The sequence below is a fragment of the Salmo salar genome, chromosome 02 (assembly GCF_965601325.2).
Source record: "Salmo salar chromosome 02, fSalSal1, whole genome shotgun sequence".
Classification (NCBI taxonomy): domain Eukaryota; kingdom Metazoa; phylum Chordata; class Actinopteri; order Salmoniformes; family Salmonidae; genus Salmo; species Salmo salar.
Window position 1 is genome coordinate 8,565,059 of NC_138292.1, and position 27,635 is coordinate 8,592,693.

Sequence of the window (27,635 nt, forward strand, 5' to 3'; positions counted from 1 at the left end):
TTTTCCCCTAAAACGTTTCAGTAAATTTAACCCGTGATGTTCGCACTCGCAAGAAGGCAGCAGTTCATGCGTGACTGTTTTTCTTTAGGTTGTGCTGTTGCGCACATATTTAACGGACGTGCGTCTGGTCGTTTTGGTCTTTACTAGAGGACAACATGAATCATTCATTTCGCTGAACGTCAATCTAAAGGAGCCCGCAGGAGGTGAAGCGGATTCCTCTGGTCGCCCTCCCGCAGTTATGGCGTCCGGATATGGGTACGAATCGCGGACCATAGGCAAAGATGATGTGAACTACAGGATGCATTTCCGTATGATCAACGAGCAGCAAGTGGAGGATATTACACTGGACTTTTTCTATAAGCCGCACACAATAACACTGTTAACATGCACAGTGCTCAGCTTGATGTATTTCGCATTTACAAGGTAAGTAGAGTGGTTAGCCAGTTAACTACTGGTAGTTAACAGTAGCTAGCTACATGCTAACGATATTGACTGGGCCAACTGCCAGAACAGCTAAGTGTTTGTTTATGCAGTCAAAAAGTAATTCAGTTCGCTAGTATTTCCGACAATTGACATGTGTAACTTAGGTCTTTCGATGAAGTAGTTAGCTAGTTTAAGTTCTCTGGTGCGGGACTGACCATCTGGCTCCTCTCTCTCGTCTCGAATGAAGGAGAATGTTTAATTTGTTTGGTTACGATGTAGCAAGTGGGCTGATTATTTGCCACATTGTGGCAAAGTGCCACGTTTGTATGTTTTCTATACTGTGGGGAAGGATCTCCCATCCTGGTTCCTGGTGGTCCATTTTTATCTGCAAGATGCATCTAGCCGTTGCTTACATCATGGGTGCGTTCAGTTCGATTGAACATTTGCTACGTTGCGGAACCGTTTGCATTGAACGTTCTTGAACAGTCTTTGAGGTACTTTGCGCCGTTTGTTGGGTGTGGCAGGCTGTGGTTGAAGCAATAAGTTACGTATTTTAAAGGAGAGCGGTGCATTTTGAACTCACAACCCAACCTCTCCCGTTTTTCAACTGGTCGTTCGTACAGCACCGTTTCCGCTACGTTTTTGCGTTCTGAACGCAGCCCATGATGCACAGCTTGTCTGTGTCCAAATGGCATCCTATTCCATATAGCGCCCTGGTCAAAAGTATTTCACTATGTGGAATGGGGTGCCATTTGGGACAAATCCCTTATCTGCTGCTCTCATCAAGAGTGGTTTATCCTCAATAACCAAATGGAATGGGTGGTGTCTGGAGTCGGTCACTCTGCAGTGATGAGTGAATTCTAATATCATTTCAGCCCTCTCACTGATCTTTAATAAGTGGGATTGAAGGAGAGCACAGTACAGCAGGATATGTGGGGACAGAGGTGGGAATATAATCTGGGTTTCAAACCCACCTGTCCCATCAGTGCATCACTTTTCTAACTGTTTTTATCTCACTGACTCTGAAATGTGTTAATGCTGGTGTTGGTGTGTGTTAATAATCCTTTTTGTTATGTTAGGGATGAGACAAACGAAGACGCTAACTTGTGGGTGGGCCTCATCCTGGTCATCTCCTTCTTCCTGGTCATCAGTGTTCTGGCCTTCCCTAACGGTAAGGACAAGCTTGTCCAAGCTGCTTCTGACATCAAATGGCACCCTAATCCCTATATAGTGCACTACTTTATACCTGGGCTCTGGTCATATGTAGTGTACTATATAGGGTGCTAGTGTAACCGGTGTGAAATGGCTAGCTAGTGCGCGCTAGTAGTGTTTGAAACGGTGATGTCACTCGCTCTGAGATCTTGAAGTAGTTGTTTCCCTTACTCTGCAAGGGCCGTGGCTTTTGTGGTGTGATGGGTAACGATGCTTCGAGGGTGACTGTTGTCTGTGTTCAGAGGGTCCCTGGTTCGAGCCCAGGTTGGGGTGAGGAGAGGGATGGAAGTAACTCTGTTACACCAGGTCCTGGTAATAAAGTTGTGTTGGTACACTAATATGTTGAGATTAAAACGTTGTATGTGTCAGACATCTCCACATGTCATTGTACCAGCCCTGTAACTCTTCTGTGTGGATGAAGTTGCTGATTCCATGTTGTTTGACACATCTCTCTCTAGGACCATTTACCAGACCACATCCGGCGATATGGCGAATAGTTTTCGGTGAGTGACATTAAGTGACAAATATAACAATCCCTTTTTTTGTATAGGCCTAGCTACCATTCCAGTTCACTTTGAATGAGCTTAACCATGAATTATCCACCCAATTCATGAGAGTTGGTACTCTCTCTAGGTTTCTTTATAGGTTCCTTCCTTCTAGGGAGTGTTTCCTGGCCACTGTGCTTCTGCTTCGGTTGCTCTTTGGGGTTTAGGCCTACTTTCTGACAGCTGTTGACGTAAAAAGGGCTTTCTAAATTGCTGAAACCAGTTTTACCCTGATTGAATGAGATTCCGCTTAATCTGTTATTACTCTGTTATCGCCAGGTGTGAGTGTGCTGTACTTCCTGTTTCTGATCTGACATCTTCCTGTTATGGTCTGGTCAGGTCTGAGTGTGCTGTACTTCCTGTTCCTGGTGTTCATCATCTTCCTAAACTGGGAGCAGGTGAAGAACGTCATGTACTGGCTGGACCCCAACCTGCGCTACGCCACCCGGGAGGCTGACATCATGGTGAGTAAGCAGCAGCCTTGCTCTCCTATCAGTCTCTGTGGCTGCATCCCAACTCACCCTGTTCCCTATAGAGTGCACTACTTTTCACTAGAGCCGTGGTCAAAAGTAGTGCGTTATAATAGGGGAATAGAGTGCCATTTGGGACGCACCCTTTCTTTACTATCAGTTTTGGATCTCTTAGCAATCAGTCTCTTTGTTAGCACATTGACCTCGGCCACTTCCTGATTCTCCACCTGAGGTGCACACTTTCTGTCATGCCTTTTAACAATTGGGAAACTCCTTCCAGCCAATACTTACCCCAATCCAATGCTTTTAATCTATGATGGGAAGTGTGCAAGTCCACACATTGGGGAAAAGGGTGGAGAAACAGGATACGGCCCTCTTCTAGCACCAACACTCACTTTTTCATGCTCTTGTTCTGATTGGATGTTGTTGATGTCGGCTCTGGCCGCTGTGCTCTGCTTGTAGGAGTATGCGGTGAATTGTCACGTGATCACCTGGGAGCGAATCCTGAGCCACTTTGACATATTTGCCTTCAGTCACTTCTGGGGTTGGGGCATGAAGGCCCTGCTCATCCGCAGCTACGGCCTCTGTTGGACCATCAGCATCACCTGGGAGCTCACTGAGGTACACACACACCCCAAAGCACGAACACACACACACACACAAAATATCAGAACATTTGGATAGGAGAGTGTCAGAGAAGGAGTTTAGGAGAGCTAGAAATGATTCCTCTCCCTCTTTTCCCCCTCCTCATCCTCTCCTCTCCTCCTCAGCTGTTCTTCATGCACCTGCTGCCTAACTTTGCTGAGTGCTGGTGGGACCAGCTGATCCTGGACATCCTGTTGTGTAATGGAGGAGGCATCTGGATGGGTATGACTGTCTGTCGCTTCCTGGAGATGAGGACCTACCACTGGGCCTCCATCAAGTAGGTACCCATAACCCTACCACTGGGCCTCCATCAAGTAGGTACCCATAACCCTACCACTGGGCCTCCATCAAGTAGGTACCCATAACCCTACCACTGGGCCTCCATCAAGTAGGTACCCGTAACTCTACCACTGGGCCTCCATCAAGTAGGTTCCCGTAACCCTACCACTGGGCCTCCATCAAGTAGGTACCCATAACCCTACCACTGGGCCTCCATCAAGTAGGTTCCCGTAACCCTACCACTGGGCCTCCATCAAGTAGGTTCCCGTAACCCTACCACTGGGCCTCCATCAAGTAGGTACCCATAACCCTACCACTGGGCCTCCATCGGGTATGTCCTCCTGACCCTGTCACTGGGCCTCCATCGGGTAGGTCCTCCTGACCCTGTCACTGGGCCTCCATCGGGTAGGTCCTCCTGACCCTGTCACTGGGCCTCCATCGGGTAGGTCCTCCTGACCCTGTCACTGGGCCTCCATCGGGTAGGTCCTCCTGACCCTGTCACTGGGCCTCCATCGGGTAGGTCCTCCTGACCCTGTCACTGGGCCTCCATCGGGTAGGTCCTCCTGACCCTGTCACTGGGCCTCCATCGGGTAGGTCCTCCTGACCCTGTCACTGGGCCTCCATCGGGTAGGTCCTCCTGACCCTGTCACTGGGCCTCCATCGGGTAGGTCCTCCTGACCCTGTCACTGGGCCTCCATCGGGTACACAAAAGTATATGGACACCTGCTCATCAAACATCTCATTCCAAAATCATGGTCATAAAAATTGAGTTAGCCCCCCCCCCTTTCTGCTATAACAGCCTCAACAATTCTGGGAAGGCTTTCCACTAGATGTTGGAACATTACTGTGGGCACTTGCTTCCATTCAGCCATGAGCATTAGTAGGGTCGGGGGCTGTTGCTGAAACAGGAAAGGGCCTTTCCCAAATGTTTGCCATAAAGTTAGGAGTACAGAGTCATCTAGAATGTTATTGTATGCTGTAGTGTTAAGATTTCCCTTCCCGAACCATGAAAAACAGACCCAGACCATTTTTCTGTCAAACCCAGATTCTTCCGTCTGACTGCCAGATGGTGAAGCGTGATTCATCACTCTAGAGAACACATTTCCACTTTTCCAGAGTCCAATGGTGGAGAGCTTTACACCACTCTAGCCGAAGCTTGGCATTGCGCATGGTGATCTTAGGTTTGTGTGCGGCTGCTCGGCCATGGAAACCCATTTCATGAAGCTCGCGACGAACAGTTCTTGTGCTGACGTTGCTTCCAGAGGCAGTTTGGAAGTCGTTGTGAGTGTTGCAACCGAGGACAGACAATTTTTACTCGCTTCAGCACTCAGCGGTCCTGTTCTGTGAGCTTGTGTGGCCTACCACTTCATGGCTGAGATGTTGTTGCTCCTAGACGTTTCCACTTCACAATAACAGCACTTACAGTTGACCGGAGCAGCTCTAACAGGGCAGACATTTGATGAACTGACTTGTTGGAAAGGTGGCATCCTATGACGGTGCCACGTTGATAGTCACTGAGCTCTTCAGTACGTGCCATTCTACTGCCAATGTTTGTCTATGGAGATTGCATGGCTGTGTGCTCGATTTTTATATACAGGTCAGCAACCGGGTGTAGCTGAAATTGCCGAATCCACTAATTTGAAGGGATGTCCACATACTTTTGGCTATTTAGTGTAGGTCCTCCTAGCCCTACCACTGGGACTCCATCATCATGTGGGTCCTCCGAGCCCTACCACTGGGCCTCCATCATCATGTAGGTCCTCCGAGCCCTACCACTGGGCCTCCATCATCATGTAGGTCCTCCGAGCCCTACCACTGGGCCTCCATCATCATGTAGGTCCTCCGAGCCCTACCACTGGGCCTCCATCATCATGTAGGTCCTCCGAGCCCTACCACTGGGCCTCCATCATCATGTAGGTCCTCCGAGCCCTACCACTGGGCCTCCATCATCATGTAGGTCCTCCGAGCCCTACCACTGGGCCTCCATCATCATGTAGGTCCTCCTAGCCCTACCACTGGGCCTCCATCATAATGTAGGTCCTCCTAGCCCTACCACTGGGCCTCCATCATCATGTAGATCCTCCGAGCCCTACCACTGGGCCTCCATCATCATGTAGGTCCCCTCCCTCCCTCACTTTACTGGCTGTGTCCCAATTGGCACCCTTTTCCCTGTATTAGAGCAGTTCTTTTGACCAGGGCCCATGGGGCTCTGCAATAGCGTCCTGTCCTGGGGGTGTACTTGTTCGTCAAGCTGCCTCACACTAACTAAACAGGAGATCTGCTTCTGCCCTATGGGCCGTTCTGGCTCAGACAAGGCTACTTACTGTATCTAGGGAATAGAGTGACATTTGTTCACGTCTCAGAAACAAAACCGTATGGAAATTGACTTCCTACATTTTTACATTGACCTTTTAGTCATTTGTCAGTGACTCTCTGATCCAGAGCCACTTACAGTTTAGCATTCGTTTAGCATTATCAGGCCCGTTGCCTGGTAATGAGGTGGACTTGAATGATTTATGTAATGGCATTGTTTTCACCCTAGTTAGCTGTGTGTTACTTAACAAGGCTTGTGAATAGACATACAAAAAGTTAACTCTTCTGCCATGTGTGTGTGTGCTCTCTCTACCTGTCCAGGGACATCCACACCACGACAGGGAAGATCAAACGTGCTGCGCTCCAGTTCACCCCGGCTAGCTGGACCTACGTCCGCTGGTTTGACCCCAAGTCTTCCCTGCAGCGCGTCACCGGGGTCTACCTCTTCATGATCATCTGGCAGGTATGTTTCTGGGTTCAAACGTACAACTGTCATCTGGCAGGTATGTTTCTGGGTTCAAACGTACAACTGTCATCTGGCAGCTATGTTTCTGGGTTCAAACGTACAACTGTCATTCTATTTCTAATGCACCCATGTCCAATAACACCCTATAGTGCACTACTTTAGGGCCCTGGTCAAAGTCTATCTGGCCTGACTGCACCAGGTGTATGGGGAGTTCTGGTCTGACAGGGGTTAGCGGTTAGCACTAGGTATATGGGGAGTTCTGGTCTGACAGGGGTTAGCGGTTAGCACTAGGTATATGGGGAGTTCTGGTCTGACAGGGGTTAGCGGTTAGCACTAGGTATATGGGGAGTTCTGGTCTGACAGGGGTTAGCGGTTAGCACTAGGTATATGGGGAGTTCTGGTCTGACAGGGGTTAGCGGTTAGCACTAGGTATATGGGGAGTTCTGGTCTGACGGTGGTTAGCGGTTAGCACTAGGTATATGGGGAGTTCTGGTCTGACGGGGGTTAGCGGTTAGCACTAGGTATATGGGGAGTTCTGGTCTGACGGGGGTTAGCACTAGGTATATGGGGAGTTCTGGTCTGACGGGGGTTAGCACTAGGTATATGGGGAGTTCTGGTCTGACAGGGGTTAGCGGTTAGCACTAGGTATATGGGGAGTTCTGGTCTGACGGGGATTAGCACTAGGTATATGGGGAGTTCTGGTCTGACGGGGGTTAGCTTTAAGTAATGAGTTTTCAAAAAGAACATGCCAGGCAGAATCCCCATATACCATAGCAGTCAAAAGTTTGGACACACCTACTCATTCCAGGGTTTCTTTTTTAAAACTATTTTCTACATTGTAGAATGCAAAGCTGTCAAGGCAAATGGTGGCTACTTTGAAGAATCTCAAATATAAAATATTTACTGCATGATTCTGTATGTGTTATTTCATAGTTTTGATGTCTTCACTATTATTCTACAATGTAGAAAATAGTAAAAATAAAAAAGAAACCCTGGAATGAGTAGGTGTGTCCAAACTTTTGACTGCTATGGTATATGGGGATTCTGCCTGGCATGTTCTTATTGAAAACTCATTACTTAAAGAGTGAAAAACTAGCCGGAAGACGTGACAGTTTCTGGACAGGGGACAGCCCCACCACACCGTGAGATGTATGGATAGATGGTGAACTTGAATAAGTTCCAGTGCTTTACATCATCAACCCAGGGTGGTATTCATTAGGGAACACTGTAGCAAAACCATTATTACAATGGAAAATGAAAACGAGCATTTCTTGTTGGAAAAGTTCTAGTAGTCCCTCCCTGTTTTAGTCCGTTGTCTTCTATTTCTTGCCTAATGAATACAATCCAGGTCCCAGCCAGAGAGCCCCCCATATCTGCCAATACTCCTTCACCCCCCCTTTTATCCTCAATACTGGCTGCCATGGCGATGAAAAGCTGAGCAGCTTCTCTGCTTTTTGTGTGGTGGAGAAATGGACTAGTCTCTCTCCCCTCCCTCCCTCCCTCCCCCTCTGTCTCCCGTTCCCAACACTCTGGGGGCTTGAAATAGTAATTACCCAGTCTTTGAGAGTAGCTTGACGAGGGGTTCGGGGAGAGAGAGGGGGGAGATTGTGGAGGGGTGGGTGACTAGGGAGGAGGGGAGAGCAAAGGTAGAGAGAGAGAGTCCTCAGGAGTAGCTACAGTTTAGCTGCTCTCTCTCCAGAGGGCCTCTAGACAGTCTTATTTGGCCCTGAGCCTATCTCTACACTGAGAGAGACACACCCAGGCTCAGGGCCAAATGAGACTATCTCTACACAGAGAGAGAGACACACACAGGCTCAGGGCCAAATGACAGCGTGTTGAGACAGTCTGGTTCCAGTCTCTTCATTATGCTGTACTGTGGATGATGAGAAGCGCAGGGTCAAACTGTGGGTGGGTGGGTCCAAATGTTGACATGGTTCAGGTTCACTGTTATAGTTTGTAATCCATAGCTAGGCTATGTATTCTACTTCCTCATTTGGGAGGTAGAGAGAGGGAGGAGTTAGTTGGGGCGGCAGGTAGCCTAGTGGTTAGAGCGTTGGGGCAGCAGGTAGCCTAGTGGTTAGAACGTTGGGCCAGTAACCAGCAGGTAGCCTAGTGGTTTAGAGCGTTGGGCCAGTAACCAGCAGGTAGCCTAGTGGTTTACAGCGTTGGGCCAGTAACCAGCAGGTAGCCTAGTGGTTTAGAGCGTTGGGCCTGTAACCAGCAGGTAGCCTAGTGGTTTAGAGCGTTGGGCCAGTAACCAGCAGGTAGCCTAGTGGTTTAGAGCGTTGGGCCAGTAACCAGCAGGTAGCCTAGTGGTTTAGAGCGTTGGGCCAGTAACCAGCAGGTAGCCTAGTGGTTAGTGCGTTGGGCCAGTAACCAGCAGGTAGCCTAGTGGTTTAGAGCGTTGGGCCAGTAACCAGCAGGTAGCCTAGTGGTTTAGAGCGTTGGGCCAGTAACCAGCAGGTAGCGTAGTGGTTTAGAGCGTTGGGCCAGTAGCCAGCAGGTAGCCTAGTGGTTTAGAGCGTTGGGCCAGTAGCCAGCAGGTAGCCTAGTGGTTTAGAGCGTTGGGCCGGTAACCAGCAGGTAGCCTAGTGGTTAGTGCGTTGGGCCGGTAACCAGCAGGTAGCCTAGTGGTTAGTGCGTTGGGCCGGTAACCAGCAGGTAGCCTAGTGGTTTAGAGCGTTGGGCCAGTAACCAGCAGGTAGCCTAGTGGTTTAGAGCGTTGGGCCAGTAACCAGCAGGTAGCCTAGTGGTTAGTGCGTTGGGCCAGTAACCAGCAGGTAGCCTAGTGGTTTAGAGCGTTGGGCCGGTAACCAGCAGGTAGCCTAGTGGTTTAGAGCGTTGGGCCTGTAACCAGCAGGTAGCCTAGTGGTTAGTGCGCTGGGCCAGTAACCAGCAGGTAGCCTAGTGGTTTAGAGCGTTGGGCCAGTAACCAGCAGGTAGCCTAGTGGTTTAGAGCGTTGGGCCAGTAACCAGCAGGTAGCCTAGTGGTTAGTGCGTTGGGCCAGTAACCAGCAGGTAGCCTAGTGGTTTAGAGCGTTGGGCCAGTAACCAGCAGGTAGCCTAGTGGTTTAGAGCGTTGGGCCAGTAACCAGCAGGTAGCCTAGTGGTTTAGAGCGTTGGGCCAGTAACCAGCAGGTAGCCTAGTGGTTTAGAGCGTTGGGCCAGTAACCTGCAGGTAGCCTAGAGCGTTGGGCCAGTAACCAGCAGGTAGCCTAGAGCGTTGGGCCAGTAACCAGCAGGTAGCCTAGAGCGTTGGGCCAGTAACCAGCAGGTAGCCTAGTGGTTTAGAGCGTTGGGCCAGTAACCAGCAGGTAGCCTAGTGGTTTAGAGCGTTGGGCCAGTAACCAGCAGGTAGCCTAGTGGTTTAGAGCGTTGGGCCAGTAACCAGCAGGTAGCCTAGAGCGTTGGGCCAGTAACCAGCAGGTAGCCTAGAGCGTTGGGCCAGTAACCAGCAGGTAGCCTAGTGGTTTAGAGCGTTGGGCCAGTAACCAGCAGGTAGCCTAGAGCGTTGGGCCAGTAACCAGCAGGTAGCCTAGTGGTTTAGAGCGTTGGGCCAGTAACCAGCAGGTAGCCTAGTGGTTTAGAGCGTTGGGCCAGTAACCAGCAGGTAGCCTAGTGGTTTAGAGCGTTGGGCCAGTAACCAGCAGGTAGCCTAGTGGTTTAGAGCGTTGGGCCAGTAACCAGCAGGTAGCCTAGTGGTTTAGAGCGTTGGGCCAGTAACCAGCAGGTAGCCTAGTGGGTTAGAGCGTTGGGCCAGTAACCAGCAGGTAGCCTAGTGGGTTAGAGCGTTGGGCCAGTAACCAGCAGGTAGCCTAGTGGGTTAGAGCGTTGGGCCAGTAACCAGCAGGTAGCCTAGTGGGTTAGAGCGTTGGGCCAGTAACCAGCAGGTAGCCTAGTGGGTTAGAGCGTTGGGCCAGTAACCAGCAGGTAGCCTAGTGGGTTAGAGCGTTGGGCCAGTAACCAGCAGGTAGCCTAGTGGTTAGAGCGTGCGCTCCAGTAACCAGCAGGTAGCCTAGTGGTTTAGAGCGTGCGCTCCAGTAACCAGCAGGTAGCCTAGTGGTTTAGAGCGTTGGGCCAGTAGCCAGCAGGTAGCCTAGTGGTTTAGAGCGTTGGGCCAGTAGCCAGCAGGTAGCCTAGTGGTTTAGAGCGTTGGGCCAGTAGCCAGCAGGTAGCCTAGTGGTTTAGAGCGTTGGGCCAGTAACCAGCAGGTAGCCTAGTGGGTTAGAGCGTTGGGCCAGTAACCAGCAGGTAGCCTAGTGGGTTAGAGCGTTGGGCCAGTAACCAGCAGGTAGCCTAGTGGTTAGAGCGTTGGGCCAGTAACCAGCAGGTAGCCTAGTGGTTTAGAGCGTTGGGCCGGTAACCAGCAGGTAGCCTAGTGGTTTAGAGCGTTGGGCCGGTAACCAGCAGGTAGCCTAGTGGTGTAGAGCGTTGGGCCGGTAACCAGCAGGTAGCCTAGTGGTTAGAGTGTTGGGCCAGTAACCAGCAGGTTGCTAGATTGAATCCCTGAGCTGACAAGGTAAAAATCTGTTGTTCTGCCCCTGAACAAGGCAGTTAACCCACTGATCCTAGACCGTCATTGTAAATAAGAATTTGTTCTTAACTGACTTCCCTAGTTAAATAAAAAATAATTTGTGGCTGTATTCAGTGTGATTGAAATGCGGCAGGGCTCGACGCTGACCTTTTTTACAAGTAGCACGGGTGCCTAGGTTGTAAAATGTAGGCACACACCAAGAAATGTAGGAGCACCATGAAAATGATTTGACCTAATAAAGCTACAATCCTTCACGTGCTCCTAAATTAATATTCCTGGTCACACAGTAACATATTTTAAGTGCATATGTGAGTAGAATGGTGGCTGTAGAGCCCTGTGTGGTGGGAGATGGGGGGAGCTCTGTAGAGCCCCGTGGGGGGGGGGGGGGGGAAGCTCTGTAGAGCCCCGTGGGGGGGGGGGGAGCTCTGTAGAGCCCTGTGGGGGGGGTGGCTATGTGATGGTGTCTATGATAACTCCCTCTGTTTCTCCATAGCTGACAGAGTTGAACACATTCTTCCTGAAGCACATATTTGTGTTCCCGGCGTGCCACGCCCTCAGCTGGTGTCGGATCCTCTTCATCGGCATCATCACAGCTCCCACCGTGAGGTAGGACCTCACCCCTCGCCTGGGCTGATCTCTCTCCTCTGTTCTCTTCTCCTCTCCTCTGTTCTCTTCTCCTCTCCTCTGTTCTCTTCTCCTCTCCTCTGTTCTCTTCTCCTCTCCTCTGTTCTCTTCTCCTCTCCTCTGTTCTCTTCTCCTCTCCTCTCTTCTCTTCTCCTCTCCTCTCTTCTCTTCTCCTCTCCTCCGTTCTCTTCTCCTCTCCTCCGTTCTCTTCTCCTCTCCTCCGTTCTCTTCTCCTCTGTTCTCTTCTCCTCTCCTCTGTTCTCTTCTCCTCTCCTCTGTTCTCTTCTCCTCTGTTCTCTTCTCTTCTCCTCTGTTCTCTTCTCCTCTGTTCTGTTCTCTTCTCCTCTCCTCCTCTCCTCTGTTCTCCCCCCTCTCTCCTCTGTTCCCCCCTCCTCTGTTCTCCTCTCCTCTGTTCCCCCCCCCCTCTCTCCTCTGCCCCCCCCTTCTCTCCCAATTTGCACCCCTTGTGCACCAGTCTTTAGAAAACTCCTCAGTCATACCGTCAGTGTTTGTCCAACATCAGTTCTTCTTCCATCTCAACATGTCTAGAGTTAATGGCTATGAGAGGACAGCTCTCTGTCTGTGGTAAACTGGTTCACATGTCTGCCTTTCTGTCCTGTATTTGTCCTGACCTGTTGTGGTGTTTTCTCCCTGTGTTTTTCAGGCAGTACTATGCCTACCTCACAGACACACAGTGTAAGCGTGTTGGGACACAGTGCTGGGTGTTTGGGTGAGTTATTTCATTAGCTACTACCATGACAACAGTAGATGATGTCTGAGATAAAGCTGTTTACTCTGCTGTCTGCCATCTACACCATTAAACTACAATACACATCTACGTCTGCAGTAGCCAGCCGTCAGGTCCATGATTTACCTTTAGTCAACAACTGAACAGAGCTCTTTGACGGTGTGGTTTCTACCGTTGGGCTGCGTATTGGTATGTAAACTGTAGCAGTGTGAGGGTGAAGACATGGGGATGGAGGCTAGGTTAATGTTAATATTAACACACCTTTAACAGCCTGGAGGACTGAGAAACTCTAGCTGGTTAGGGCTGTACACACACACACACAGAGACACAGACAGTCTGGCAGTGTAGCACTACAAAACAATGGGCTCCATTATCCCCCAGCTAAACCCTGAGTATTAAAGACTGGCTGTATTAAAGTCATTACTTAGACACATGGTGTAGGAGTGTGTAGGGTAGAATACTCTATAATACTGGAATCACTAAGTCAGTAGAATGGTGTATTCTGACTGTTATTTATGTTTACATATACATACACTTCTCTAAATCAAATCAAACTTTATTAGTCACATGTGCCGAATACAACAGGTGTAGACCTTACTGTGAAATGCTTACTTACAAGCCCTGAACCAACAATGCCGGTTAAGAAAATATTTACTAAATAAACTAAAGTAATAAAGAAAGTTAAATAACACAATAAAATAACAATAACAAGGCTATATACAGGGGGTACCGGTACCGAGTCAGTGTGCGGGGGTACAGGTTATTTGGAGGTCATTTGTACATGTAGGTAGGGGTAAAGTGACTATGTATAGATAATAAACAGTAAGGGGTACAGGTTAGTGGAGGTCATTTGTACATGTAGGTAGGGGTAAAGTGACTATGTATAGATAATAAACAGTAAGGGGTACAGGTTAGTGGAGGTCATTTGTACATGTAGGTAGGGGTAAAGTGACTATGTATAGATAATAAACAGTAAGGGGTACAGGTTAGTGGAGGTCATTTGTACATGTAGGTAGGGATAAAGTGACTATGTATAGATAATAAACAGTAAGGGGTACAGGTTAGTGGAGGTCATTTGTACATGTAGGTAGGGGTAAAGTGACTATGTATAGATAATAAACAGTAAGGGGTACAGGTTAGTGGAGGTCATTTGTACATGTAGGTAGGGGTAAAGTGACTATGTATAGATAATAAACAGTAAGGGGTACAGGTTATTTGGAGGTCATTTGTACATGTAGGTAGGGGTAAAGTGACTATGTATAGATAATAAACAGTAAGGGGTACAGGTTAGTGGAGGTCATTTGTACATGTAGGTAGGGGTAAAGTGACTATGTATAGATAATAAACAGTAAGGGGTACAGGTTAGTGGAGGTCATTTGTACATGTAGGTAGGGGTAAAGTGACTATGTATAGATAATAAACAGTAAGGGGGTACAGGTTAGTGGAGGTAATTTGTACATGTAGGTAGGGGTAAAGTGACTATGTATAGATAATAAACAGTAAGTAGCAGCAGTGTAAAAACAAAGGGAGTGGGGTCAGTGTATATAGTCCGGGTATCCATTTGATTCCTTGTTCAGCAGTCTTATGATTTGGAGGTAGAATCTGTTAAGGAGTCTTCTGGACCTAGACTTACAGCTTTCTGTGCGCTAGCAGAGAGAACAGTCTATGACTTGGGTGACTGGAGACTTTGTACATTTTTTGGGGCCTTCCTCTGACACCGCCTAGTATATAGGTCCTGGATGGCAGGAAGCTTGACCCCAGTGATGTACTGGGTCATAGGCACTACCCTCGGTGTGTATATTCTACTGTTTTCTCATGTTTAGGGGAATAAGGGATCGTAGAAACTTTTGTAGACAAAACATTTGAAATGTGATTTTATAATTTGTTCCCCCCCATTTATATCCCATTAAAATGCTGTCTATCCATGTTTCCATTGTGCGTGTGGCATGTGTACTGTTGTCAGTATGTTTATTTTGGTTAGCGCTTAGCAGGGATCTGAATATCGTACTTATTCCCTCCAGCTCCCACTACAGTAAAGGCTGTTGGCAATGTTAACATCTGACCATGTAGATGGGCTGGTTTCATGTTTCCATGGGCCTCAGCTTACCTCTCTCTCTGTCACATTCTCTCTGCGTCTCTCACCCCTCACCCTCCTCTCCCTCACTCTGTCATGTCACCACCCAGCCGGGTGACAGGTGTCATAGTGTGCATCCCAACAGGTACCCTATTCCCTTTATAGTGCACTACTTTAGACCAGGTTATCCACCATGGAGGGAATAGGGGGCCATTTGGGACACAGCTATAGCTGGCTGATTACCCAGCAGCCTTAGCTGTAGTGTGTGACGTCTGTGTGTGTGTCTCTGACATCACAGGGCCATAGCGTTCCTGGAAGCCTTGGCGTGTATAAAGTTTGGAATGGAGCTGTTCTCCAAGACCCAGGTCCTCTATGTGCTGGTGTGGCTGCTGTGTGTGGTAAGAATGGTCTCCACACCGCTGTCCTGTCCAAGTCCTTTTACTATGTACATAAACAAACCAGTCTCCACACCGCTGTCCTGTCCAAGTCCTTTTACTATGTACATAAACAAACCAGTCTCCACACAGCTGTCCTGTCCAAGTCCTTTTACTATGTACATAAACAAACCAGTCTCCACACAGCTGTCCTGTCCAAGTCCTTTTACTATGTACATAAACAAACCAGTCTCCACACAGCTGTCCTGTCCAAGTCCTTTTACTATGTACATAAACAAACCAGTCTCCACACCGCTGTCCTGTCCAAGTCCTTTTACTATGTACATAAACAAACCAGTCTCCACACCGCTGTCCTGTCCAAGTCCTTTTACTATGTACATAAACAAACCAGTCTCCACACAGCTGTCCTGTCCAAGTCCTTTTACTATGTACATAAACAAACCAGTCTCCACACCGCTGTCCTGTCCAAGTCCTTTTACTATGTATCTCCACACCGCTGTCCTGTCCAAGTCCTTTTACTATGTACATAAACAAACCAGTCTCCACACCGCTGTCCTGTCCAAGTCCTTTTACTATGTACATAAACAAACCAGTCTCCACACAGCTGTCCTGTCCAAGTCCTTTTACTATGTACATAAACAAACCAGTCTCCACACAGCTGTCCTGTCCAAGTCCTTTTACTATGTACATAAACAAACCAGTCTCCACACAGCTGTCCTGTCCAAGTCCTTTTACTATGTACATAAACAAACCAGTCTCCACACAGCTGTCCTGTCCAAGTCCTTTTACTATGTACATAAACAAACCAGTCTCCACACAGCTGTCCTGTCCAAGTCCTTTTACTATGTACATAAACAAACCAGTCTCCACACAGCTGTCCTGTCCAAGTCCTTTTACTATGTACATAAACAAACCAGTCTCCACACCGCTGTCCTGTCCAAGTCCTTTTACTATGTACATAAACAAACCAGTCTCCACACAGCTGTCCTGTCCAAGTCCTTTTACTATGTACATAAACAAACCAGTCTCCACACCGCTGTCCTGTCCAAGTCCTTTTACTATGTACATAAACAAACCAGTCTCCACACAGCTGTCCTGTCCAAGTCCTTTTACTATGTACATAAACAAACCAGTCTCCACACCGCTGTCCTGTCCAAGTCCTTTTACTATGTACATAAACAAACCAGTCTCCACACAGCTGTCCTGTCCAAGTCCTTTTACTATGTACATAAACAAACCAGTCTCCACACAGCTGTCCTGTCCAAGTCCTTTTACTATGTACATAAACAAACCAGTCTCCACACCGCTGTCCTGTCCAAGTCCTTTTACTATGTATCTCCACACAGCTGTCCTGTCCAAGTCCTTTTACTATGTACATAAACAAACCAGTCTCCACACAGCTGTCCTGTCCAAGTCCTTTTACTATGTACATAAACAAACCAGTCTCCACACCGCTGTCCTGTCCAAATCCTTTTACTATGTACATAAACAAACCAGTCTCCACACAGCTGTCCTGTCCAAGTCCTTTTACTATGTACATAAACAAACCAGTCTCCACACCGCTGTCCTGTCCAAGTCCTTTTACTATGTACATAAACAAACCAGTCTCCACACAGCTGTCCTGTCCAAGTCCTTTTACTATGTACATAAACAAACCAGTCTCCACACAGCTGTCCTGTCCAAGTCCTTTTACTATGTACATAAACAAACCAGTCTCCACACCGCTGTCCTGTCCAAGTCCTTTTACTATGTACATAAACAAACCAGTCTCCACACCGCTGTCCTGTCCAAGTCCTTTTACTATGTACATAAACAAACCAGTCTCCACACAGCTGTCCTGTCCAAGTCCTTTTACTATGTACATAAACAAACCAGTCTCCACACAGCTGTCCTGTCCAAGTCCTTTTACTATGTATCTCCACACAGCTGTCCTGTCCAAGTCCTTTTACTATGTACATAAACAAACCAGTCTCCACACAGCTGTCCTGTCCAAGTCCTTTTACTATGTACATAAACAAACCAGTCTCCACACAGCTGTCCTGTCCAAGTCCTTTTACTATGTACATAAACAAACCAGTCTCCACACCGCTGTCCTGTCCAAGTCCTTTTACTATGTACATAAACAAACCAGTCTCCACACAGCTGTTCAGGTCTCTAAAAGTACATATCACTATGTTAGCAGACCAGTCCGTTTCTAGTCATAGTTAATGTACCATAAATGGCTTAGTCATCGTTAAGCGCACGTGACTGTTGGACCAACCTACCAGGGATGTAGTTGTCCTAGTATTTGGTATTGACAGGATAACATACCAGGGCTGTAGTTGTCCTAGTATTTGGTATTAGATGGTGACAGGATAACATACCAGGGCTGTAGTTGTTCTGGTATTTGGTATTAGATGGTGACAGGATAACATACCAGGGCTGTAGTTGTTCTGGTATTTGGTATTAGATGGTGACAGGATAACATACCAGGGCTGTAGTTGTTCTGGTATTTGGTATTAGATGGTGACAGGATAACATACCAGGGCTGTAGTTGTTCTGGTATTTGGTATTAGATGGTGACAGGATAACATACCAGGGCTGTAGTTGTCCTAGTATTTGGTATTGACAGGATAACATACCAGGGCTGTAGTTGTCCTAGTATTTGGTATTGACAGGATAACATACCAGGGCTGTAGTTGTCCTAGTATTTGGTATTAGATGGTGACAGGATAACATACCAGGGCTGTAGTTGTCCTAGTATTTGGTATTGACAGGATAACATACCAGGGCTGTAGTTGTCCTAGTATTTGGTATTGACAGGATAACATACCAGGGCTGTAGTTGTCCTAGTATTTGGTATTGACAGGATAACATACCAGGGCTGTAGTTGTCCTAGTATTTGGTATTGACAGGATAACATACCAGGGCTGTAGTTGTCCTAGTATTTGGTATTGACAGGATAACATACCAGGGCTGTAGTTGTTCTGGTATTTGGTATTAGATGGTGACAGGATAACATACCAGGGCTGTAGTTGTCCTAGTATTTGGTATTAGATGGTGACAGGATAACATACCAGGGCTGTAGTTGTTCTGGTATTTGGTATTAGATGGTGACAGGATAACATACCAGGGCTGTAGTTGTCCTAGTATTTGGTATTAGATGGTGACAGGATAACATACCAGGGCTGTAGTTGTTCTGGTATTTGGTATTAGATGGTGACAGGATAACATACCAGGGCTGTAGTTGTTCTGGTATTTGGTATTAGATGGTGACAGGATAACATACCAGGGCTGTAGTTGTCCTAGTATTTGGTATTGACAGGATAACATACCAGGGCTGTAGTTGTCCTAGTATTTGGTATTAGATGGTGACAGGATAACATACCAGGGCTGTAGTTGTCCTAGTATTTGGTATTGACAGGATAACATACCAGGGCTGTAGTTGTCCTAGTATTTGGTATTGACAGGATAACATACCAGGGCTGTAGTTGTCCTAGTATTTGGTATTAGATGGTGACAGGATAACATACCAGGGCTGTAGTTGTCCTAGTATTTGGTATTGACAGGATAACATACCAGGGCTGTAGTTGTCCTAGTATTTGGTATTGACAGGATAACATACCAGGGCTGTAGTTGTCCTAGTATTTGGTATTAGATGGTGACAGGATAACATACCAGGGCTGTAGTTGTCCTAGTATTTGGTATTGACAGGATAACATACCAGGGCTGTAGTTGTCCTAGTATTTGGTATTGACAGGATAACATACCAGGGCTGTAGTTGTCCTAGTATTTGGTATTGACAGGATAACATACCAGGGCTGTAGTTGTCCTAGTATTTGGTATTGACAGGATAACATACCAGGGCTGTAGTTGTCCTAGTATTTGGTATTGACAGGATAACATACCAGGGCTGTAGTTGTTCTGGTATTTGGTATTAGATGGTGACAGGATAACATACCAGGGCTGTAGTTGTCCTAGTATTTGGTATTAGATGGTGACAGGATAACATACCAGGGCTGTAGTTGTCCTAGTATTTGGTATTAGATGGTGACAGGATAACATACCAGGGCTGTAGTTGTTCTGGTATTTGGTATTGACAGGATAACATACCAGGGCTGTAGTTGTTCTGGTATTTGGTATTAGATGGTGACAGGATAACATACCAGGGCTGTAGTTGTCCTAGTATTTGGTATTAGATGGTGACAGGATAACATACCAGGGCTGTAGTTGTCCTAGTATTTGGTATTAGATGGTGACAGGATAACATACCAGGGCTGTAGTTGTCCTAGTATTTGGTATTGACAGGATAACATACCAGGGCTGTAGTTGTCCTAGTATTTGGTATTGACAGGATAACATACCAGGGCTGTAGTTGTCCTAGTATTTGGTATTAGATGGTGACAGGATAACATACCAGGGCTGTAGTTGTCCTAGTATTTGGTATTAGATGGTGACAGGATAACACTCTTCAGAACTGTGTTTGTCTTTGGCTACTAGTTTATCTATGGCATGTCAATGTGTTTTCAGCTAAAAGGCCTTCCATTTTGTGGCTGACATGTTGGCTATATGAGGGACTACTTGATGTTGGTGTATTCAGTCCATTGCATTCAGTACCCCCCCCCCCCTATGTATTCATAGATATATCTATCTCTATCTATATGTACATTTTTGTATTTTATGTTTTGACTATTGTTTCAACCAATTTCCCTCTAGGACAATAAAGCTGAAACTTGACCTTGAACTGACTGTGGCCTTAACTCTGTCTCCTCTCCTCCCAGGCCTTAATCACATTCCTGTGTCTGTATGGGATGGTGTGGTATGCAGAGATCTATGGCCCCAAAGAGAAGGTATGCCGACATACCAGGCTAGATATGAACTACACCTCGTTGACTACAGGATGGTCCTGCTGCAACCATTCTCCATATACATGCACCTTTATTCATCGCTTAGAACACATGTCCCTGGAACTGTGACTATCCCAGGCCATTTAGAACACATGTCCCAGGAACTGTGACTATCCCAGGCCATTTAGAACACATGTCCCTGGAACTGTGACTATCCCAGGCCATTTAGAACACATGTCCCAGGAACTGTGACTATCCCAGGCCATTTAGAACACATGTCCCTGGAACTGTGACTATCCCAGGCCATTTAGAACACATGTCCCTGGAACTGTGACTATCCCAGGCCATTTAGAACACATGTCCCAGGAACTGTGACTATCCCAGGCCATTTAGAACACATGTCCCTGGAACTGTGACTATCCCAGGCCATTTAGAACACATGTCCCTGGAACTGTGACTATCCCAGGCCATTTAGAACACATGTCCCAGGAACTGTGACTATCCCAGGCCATTTAGAACACATGTCCCTGGAACTGTGACTATCCCAGGCCATTTAGAACACATGTCCCAGGAACTGTGACTATCCCAGGCCATTTAGAACACATGTCCCAGGAACTGTGACTATCCCAGGCCATTTAGAACACATGTCCCAGGAACTGTGACTATCCCAGGCCATTTAGAACACATGTCCCAGGAACTGTGACTATCCCAGGCCATGACAGGCACTAGTAGTGTGTTCTTGTTGTCATTGTTCAGCAGCTCTTTATTCTGTAGAAACTGAAAGAGTGCCACCAGCTGGTGGTGGACTCTGATAGAGGTGTCGCTTTAGATGGACTGTAGGTGTAACTGTCCTGGTGTCCTTGTTGGAGGTCGTAGAACGAGCAGCAGGAGACAGGGACACAATCCACACTTTATTACCACACACCAGACAGACATGTTACATTACCACACATGGCGAACAGGAAGAGGAGACTAGTAGTGTACGGGGTAGTGTTGTATTGGTTTCCTGGAATGCAATAGAGGAAATGGTGAGTTCCAAAAGTATTGGGACAGTGACACATTTTTGTTCTGTACTCCAGAACTTTGGATTATGAAATTATACAATGACTGAGGTTGAAGGTCAGACTGTCAGCTTTAATTTGAGGGTATTTTCATCCGAATCGGGTGAATCGTTTAAAAGGTACAGCACTTTTTGTACATAGTCCCCCCCCATTTTAGGGGAACAAAAGTATTGGGACAAATTCACTTATGTGTATTAAAGTAATCAAAAGTTTACCATTTGGTCCCATATTCATAGCACACAATGACCACATCATGCTTGTGACTTGGTTGGATGCTACCATGATTACGGATAATCTTGAACAGATCGAAAATAATGATGAGTGAGAAAGTCAGACGCTAAAATATCATACCCCCAACACATGCTAACCTCTCACCATTACAATAACAGGGGAGGTTAGCATTTTATATCATACCCCCAACACATGCTAACCTCTCACCATTACAATAACAGGGGAGGTTAGCATTTTATATCATACCCCCAACACATGCTAACCTCTCACCATTACAATAACAGGGGAGGTTAGCATTTTATATCATACCCCCAACACATGCTAACCTCTCACCATTACAATAACAGGGGAGGTTAGCATTTTATATCATACCCCCAACACATGCTAACCTCTCACCATTACAATAACAGGGGAGGTTAGCATTTTATATCATACCCCCAACACATGCTAACCTCTCACCATTACAATAACAGGGGAGGTTAGCATTTTATATCATACCCCCAACACATGCTAACCTCTCACCATTACAATAACAGGGGAGGTTAGCATTTTATATCATACCCCCAACACATGCTAACCTCTCACCATTACAATAACAGGGGAGGTTAGCATTTTATATCATACCCCCAAGACATGCTAACCTCTCACCATTACAATAACAGGGGAGGTTAGCATTTTATATCATACCCCCAAGACATGCTAACCTCTCACCATTACAATAACAGGGGAGGTTAGCATTTTATATCATACCCCCAAGACATGCTAACCTCTCACCATTACAATAACAGGGGAGGTTAGCATTTTATATCATACCCCCAAGACATGCTAACCTCTCACCATTACAATAACAGGGGAGGTTAGCATTTTATATCATACCCCCAAGACATGCTTACCTCTCACCATTACAATAACAGGGGAGGTTAGCATTTTATATCATACCCCCAAGACATGCTAACCTCTCACCATTACAATACCAGGGGAGGTTAGCATTTTATATCATACCCCCAAGACATGCTAACCTCTCACCATTACAATAACAGGGGAGGTTAGCATTTTATATCATACCCCCAAGACATGCTAACCTCTCACCATTACAATAACAGGGGAGGTTAGCATTTTATATCATACCCCCAAGACATGCTAACCTCTCACCATTACAATAACAGGGGAGGTTAGCATTTTATATCATACCCCCAAGACATGCTAACCTCTCACCATTACAATAACAGGGGAGGTTAGCATTTTATATCATACCCCCAAGACATGCTTACCTCTCACCATCAAAATACCAGGGGAGGTTAGCATTTTATATCATACCCCCAAGACATGCTAACCTCTCACCATTACAATACCAGGGGAGGTTAGCATTTTATATCATACCCCCAAGACATGCTAACCTCTCACCATTACAATAACAGGGGAGGTTAGCATTTTATATCATACCCCCAAGACATGCTAACCTCTCACCATTACAATAACAGGGGAGGTTAGCATTTTATATCATACCCCCAAGACATGCTAACCTCTCACCATTACAATAACAGGGGAGGTTAGCATTTTATATCATACCCCCAAGACATGCTAACCTCTCACCATTACAATAACAGGGGAGGTTAGCATTTTTATATCATACCCCCAAGACATGCTAACCTCTCACCATTACAAAAACAGGGGAGGTTGGCTTTTTATATCTTACCCCCAAGACATGCTAACCTCTCACCATTACAAAAACAGGGGAGGTTAGCATTTTATATCATACCCCCAAGACATGCTAACCTCTCACCATTGCAATAACAGGGGAGGTTAGCAATTCAGACTATTTTCAGGCATCTGGCTACGGCATCTCAAGATGGACAAACGGTAGTATTGCTGTATTTCAAGTGAAGGTCTTTTTAAGGGAGTATGCGAGCACACTCGTTCAGTTTGCCTAGCCAAGTTTGCTGCCGCCTAAAGTCCCAGGGCCAGAGAGAGGGTTTGAGAGAGTTCTCTGAGAAGTACTCATAGCCAACTGGAAGGCTTTTCTACAGAAACCATGATTTGTGTAGAATGTTGTTTAACCCTCATTTTTACCGCGCTGTGAATGGCAGTTTCCACACCTGTGTTTTTAGAGAACATAAACTAGCTGACTCACTGTGTAGTTTAGTCTTCAGGGAAAATGACTTGTGGTTCATCTGTAGAGAATATGACAGGATGTCACAGCTTTTCATCTGTAGAGAATATGACAGGATGTCACAGCTTTTCATCTGTAGAGAATATGACAGGATGTCACAGCTTTTCATCTGTAGAGAATATGACAGGATGTCACAGCTTTTCATCTGTAGATCATTAGCCTTGTTTTCACTCCAATGACTTTGGCATAGTCCCAAATGGCACACGACTCCCTATATAGCCTAGTGCACTACTTTTCACCAGGACTCTAGTGCAGTATAGGGGGGAGGATGCCATTTGGGACTCCTGCCTGTGGCTGGATGTGTTGGCTGTGTAGCGTTCCCTCAGCCATATGTCAGTGACATGTCTGTTCTGACCCCTCCTGTGTTTTACAGAGCTACTCTGAATGTGAGGACAGCAACTACAATGAGGACTTTGTGTCAGAACAAGGGAAAGGTAACTATGGTGTCTCTTCATCCTCTTGGGTTAAACACATGCAGGTGATTATTAATGGCTTTCATATGTAATATGCCTTTTTTAGTTATTTATGCCTCCTATTGTTGGGTAACTTGAGTTTCATCCAATCTGAGACTGGGAGGGTTGAGTGTAAATATAGTCAGGTAGTAGTCTGACCTCTAGTGGTTGACTGGGTGGGTTGAGTGTAAATATAGTTAGGTAGTAGTCTGACCTCTAGTGGTTGAGTGTAAATATAGTTAGGTAGTAGTCTGACCTCTAGTGGTTGAGTGTAAATATAGTTAGGTAGTAGTCTGACCTCTAGTGGTTGAGTGTAAATATAGTTAGGTAGTAGTCTGACCTCTAGTGGTTGAGTGTAAATATAGTTAGGTAGTAGTCTGACCTCTAGTGGTTGACTGGGAGGGTTGAGTGTAAATATAGTTAGGTAGTAGTCTGACCTCTAGTGGTTGAGTGTAAATATAGTTAGGTAGTAGTCTGACCTCTAGTGGTTGACTGTAAATATAGTTAGGTAGTAGTCTGACCTCTAGTGGTTTGATTGGGGAACTCTTATCCAATGGAAACACACCTCTACTTTCAACTATGTTCAACCATCAAAATGTATCATCCATTAGAGATGTCTTTGTGAATTGTTCAACACAGACACAATATTAAAACAATGAGAATCTTTCCCTCACTCACTCTGTTCTTTGGCTATGCCTAATTGTTGAGTATGACTTTATGATGGTGCACATTCTCTATATTTCGACATCTTGGTTGCGTCTCAAATGGCATCCTCTTCCCGCTACAGTGCACGGTACCCATAGTGCTCTGGTCAAAATGAGTGCACTGTATAGGCAATAGGGTGCCATTTAGGACGCAGTCAATATCTTTTTACTGTTTTATATTGTATGACATCACATTTGATGCGTTTTCTAGATATGTACCAATATGTTCTAATAAACCTGAACCTAATCCTAAACTTAAACCTTATCTAATCCTAAACTTAAACCTTGCAGGAGAACTGCATTCTGAGGGTGAGGCTCCTCCCACCAGGCAGCGTGGGCGGAGCTCAGGGAAGAACAAATCCACCAATGGGCTGGGGAAGAAGTAATGCTAGCCCTGCCACCCAGGGTGGAGTCCCGCCCTCTTCTCCTGTCAGAACCCCGGATCACAGAGGAAGAGGTGCATGTTGGGAGAGATGGAAGAGAAAGAAAGGATAGACAACACTTTCCCTGTGCATTTTAACGTACGGAGAAGCACCCATCCATAAGAGGGGAGAGTGGGCCCAGGTTAGAGGCATGGTCAGTGGACAGGATAGACAGACACCATGTCCATGCAGGGTTGTAGAGGAAGGAGAGAGGGGATGTGTGGCCTATAGATCAGAGAACCACACAGATTCCTACTGGTGGTTGACACGGTCAGAGCTCCTACCTACCCTACTGCTGATCAGTTTGTGTGTGTCTGCATAAGCATGTGTGTGTGTGTGTGATGGCAATATTGCTTCTCCTCAGTCAGAGCAGAAGAATGCATGTTCCATTGTACAGGAGTTGGTAAACTACTGTGATTGGAGAACTACATTTATCCTATACCATATATCTTTCATGTGCTTCAGCCCATTGAATTAGGAATTAGAATACTAGAATGGATATGAACCTTCTTATGATGGTATACAGGCTGTCAGCCATTTTGGTCAGGGAGTTGGTCCACCATGGTTAGCCAGTGCTGTGATAAGATATTGTGTAAAATAATGAATTGGAAGAATTTGTCTGCAGTGTATGTTTGTTAGCTAGCTCACCGGACAGCTTGTAGAGGAATGATTCAATTCATTTGTCAAGTTAACTGTCAATATGCCAACATTCCATTCAAACAATCCATACGCTGGCTGGTTGGACTTCAGCTAGTTGTAAATGCAACAAGTTGGCTATTGATATTGTATCATAGTGGCACTCAGTTTTCCAAGAAAACAACAACCATTTTGACATCTATGGTCTGTTTACATATATTATAGAGGCTATATCAAAATGTGTATAAAATCTGTATAAACTGTTTATAATTATGAATTTTAGATTGACGATTACATTAGACATTTCTGATATCACATGCCTTTTATTTTCCTGTAGAAGTCAAATCAGGATTATGCCTCTACTGCCATTCATTCCAGTTAGACTGGTTTGGATTTCTCCCTGACCAATATGGCTTCCATTATTCACCCTATTCTGGAAATGTGAGGGTTTATGACATAGCCCCCCCCCCCCCCCCCCAATCAGACTACTGTATGTAAATGGTACCCTATTCTTTATGTAGTGCACTAAGATTGACCAGACCCCAGTCCAATGTACTGCACTAAGAAGACAATAGGGTGCCATTTGGGAAGCAGACATTATATAGCTGTGTAATATCACAGAAGTTGGACTCGTGTGTTGACTACTGTAGGGGAAGGCTGTTGTTATTCTCTGCTCCATCAGGCCAACTCTTCATCAGTTTTCATATTTGTAAGTGTTCACCATTTTTGGTTTGTTTTTATGACTTGAACAAAGAGAGGAATGTGAACAGAGGCCATATGTATCAACCATCTGAGTAGGAGTGCTGATCTAGGATCAGGTCACCCCTGTCAATGTAACCGTACTCATTATGCTCTAAAATACTCAAACTGATCCTAGATCAGCACTCTACTGTCGGAGTAGAGATGCTTGGTACATATGGCACCAGGATTTTAATGTAAAGCTGCTTTGGCATGGAAGGACGGACGTTTTAGAATTGTTTTGTGTTTGACCTCCTGGGTCAAAACATTGGCTTTGTGCTCCACCAGCTCCGTACGAGCCATTGACTTCCGTTGTTTTGGAGATGCCGTACATTTACTGTAATGTTTTGTGAAATCATCGTCATGACCTTTGTGTGATTATTATGTGACGTCCAAAATGGCACCCTATTCCCTGTATAGTGCACTACCTTTGACCAGAGTCCTATGGGCCCTGGTTGAAAAGTAGTGCACTATAAAGGGATTTTGATGCCATTTAGGATGCAGCCTTCCTCACCCTTCACATCCGGGCTGCTGTCTTTTTACAGTAAATGACGAGGCCAGTCGGTCATAGTTGGAGCTTGGTCTGTCTGTGCAGGCAGGTAGCTTTGTTTTACTACGATGTGGACGCTCTCGTTCTCACCTTCATGGCATTTAGCATGGCTAAGTGTGGAAATGGATCCGAGTTTCTGAGGGACTGGGGGATGCTACAGATTTACTACAGTAGTAGTGAAAACAAATGCTCTGGGTCACTGTCACACCACATCAGTAAGCCAGTATTCACACCATGTCTTTTTTCAGTGTTGCTGTAAACGTTTTTAATTCAACGCCTTTGTGCCTGTATGTATGTAGTTTTGTTCTTTTTTACACTTCACACTTTTTTGCAGTTTGTATTCAGCCTACTACATTTCTCCTTGAGGTCTTATTCCAGTGTTCTATTGATGATTATAAACTGGGTGGTTAGAGCCCTGAATGCTGATTGGCTGACAGCCGTGCTATATCAGACCGTATACCACAGGTATAATTACGTTGGTAACTAGTTTATAATAGCTATAAGGCACCTCGGGGCTTTGTGGTATATGGCCCCTAGACCACGGCTAAGCGCCGTGTTGCGTCATGCCTAAGAACAGCCCTTAGCCGTGGTATATTGGCCATATACCACACCCCCTCGTGCCTTATTGCTTAAGTAAAGGTTTGTCAGTCACTGGGTCTGGTCAATACTCTTGGAATGCATCCATCCTTCCGCCATAGCTCCCTTGGAGTAAACGCTGTTCTGACATAACTGTCTTTTTAAGCTACTTTTTTTGCATACAAGATTGCATATAATTACTGAGAAATGTGGTTTGACGAATGGAGTTTAGCGATGGCACTCTGAGCTCTTATCACCCGTCCAGTTGTCAGATAAGTGAATATTTCGAGGGAGGATAAAAGGGTGCATTTTAGAAGTATTCAACCATAGCCATCATCTCAACAGAAATATTTCTCTCATGTGAATCTCCGCCCCTGACACTCACCCCCAGGTAGCATGGACCAGACTCCCTGTCTGTATACAATACGGCACGTTGTTTCTGGAAGGAAGAGGACAGTTTGCCAAAACAATCCCTCTCGAAAAGGAGACTTGTGTTTTGTTTGTTTTTTCACTCTGAATTAATAAAACTTTATTAAAAATG

General features: G+C 46.0%; 1 protein-coding gene across 2 annotated transcripts; it reads left to right on the forward strand.

Moving 5' to 3' along the window:
• On the forward strand, nucleotides 1-27,635 carry LOC106597866 (phosphatidylserine synthase 1). Of its 2 annotated transcripts, XM_082959592.1 has the most exons (13): nucleotides 2-423; nucleotides 1,503-1,594; nucleotides 2,094-2,138; nucleotides 2,520-2,644; nucleotides 3,113-3,271; nucleotides 3,421-3,572; nucleotides 6,209-6,350; nucleotides 11,381-11,493; nucleotides 12,176-12,241; nucleotides 14,632-14,731; nucleotides 19,489-19,557; nucleotides 23,390-23,450; nucleotides 24,464-27,635. In XM_082959592.1, the coding sequence occupies exons 1-13, from the start codon at nucleotides 239-241 to the stop codon at nucleotides 24,556-24,558; spliced, it is 1,404 nt and encodes a 467-aa protein (XP_082815718.1). In that variant the 5' UTR covers nucleotides 2-238; the 3' UTR covers nucleotides 24,559-27,635. The 2 variants fall into 2 exon arrangements, with proteins under 2 accessions (XP_082815719.1, XP_082815718.1); XM_082959593.1 differs by lacking the exons at nucleotides 14,632-14,731; nucleotides 19,489-19,557 and having other exon boundaries at nucleotides 1-423.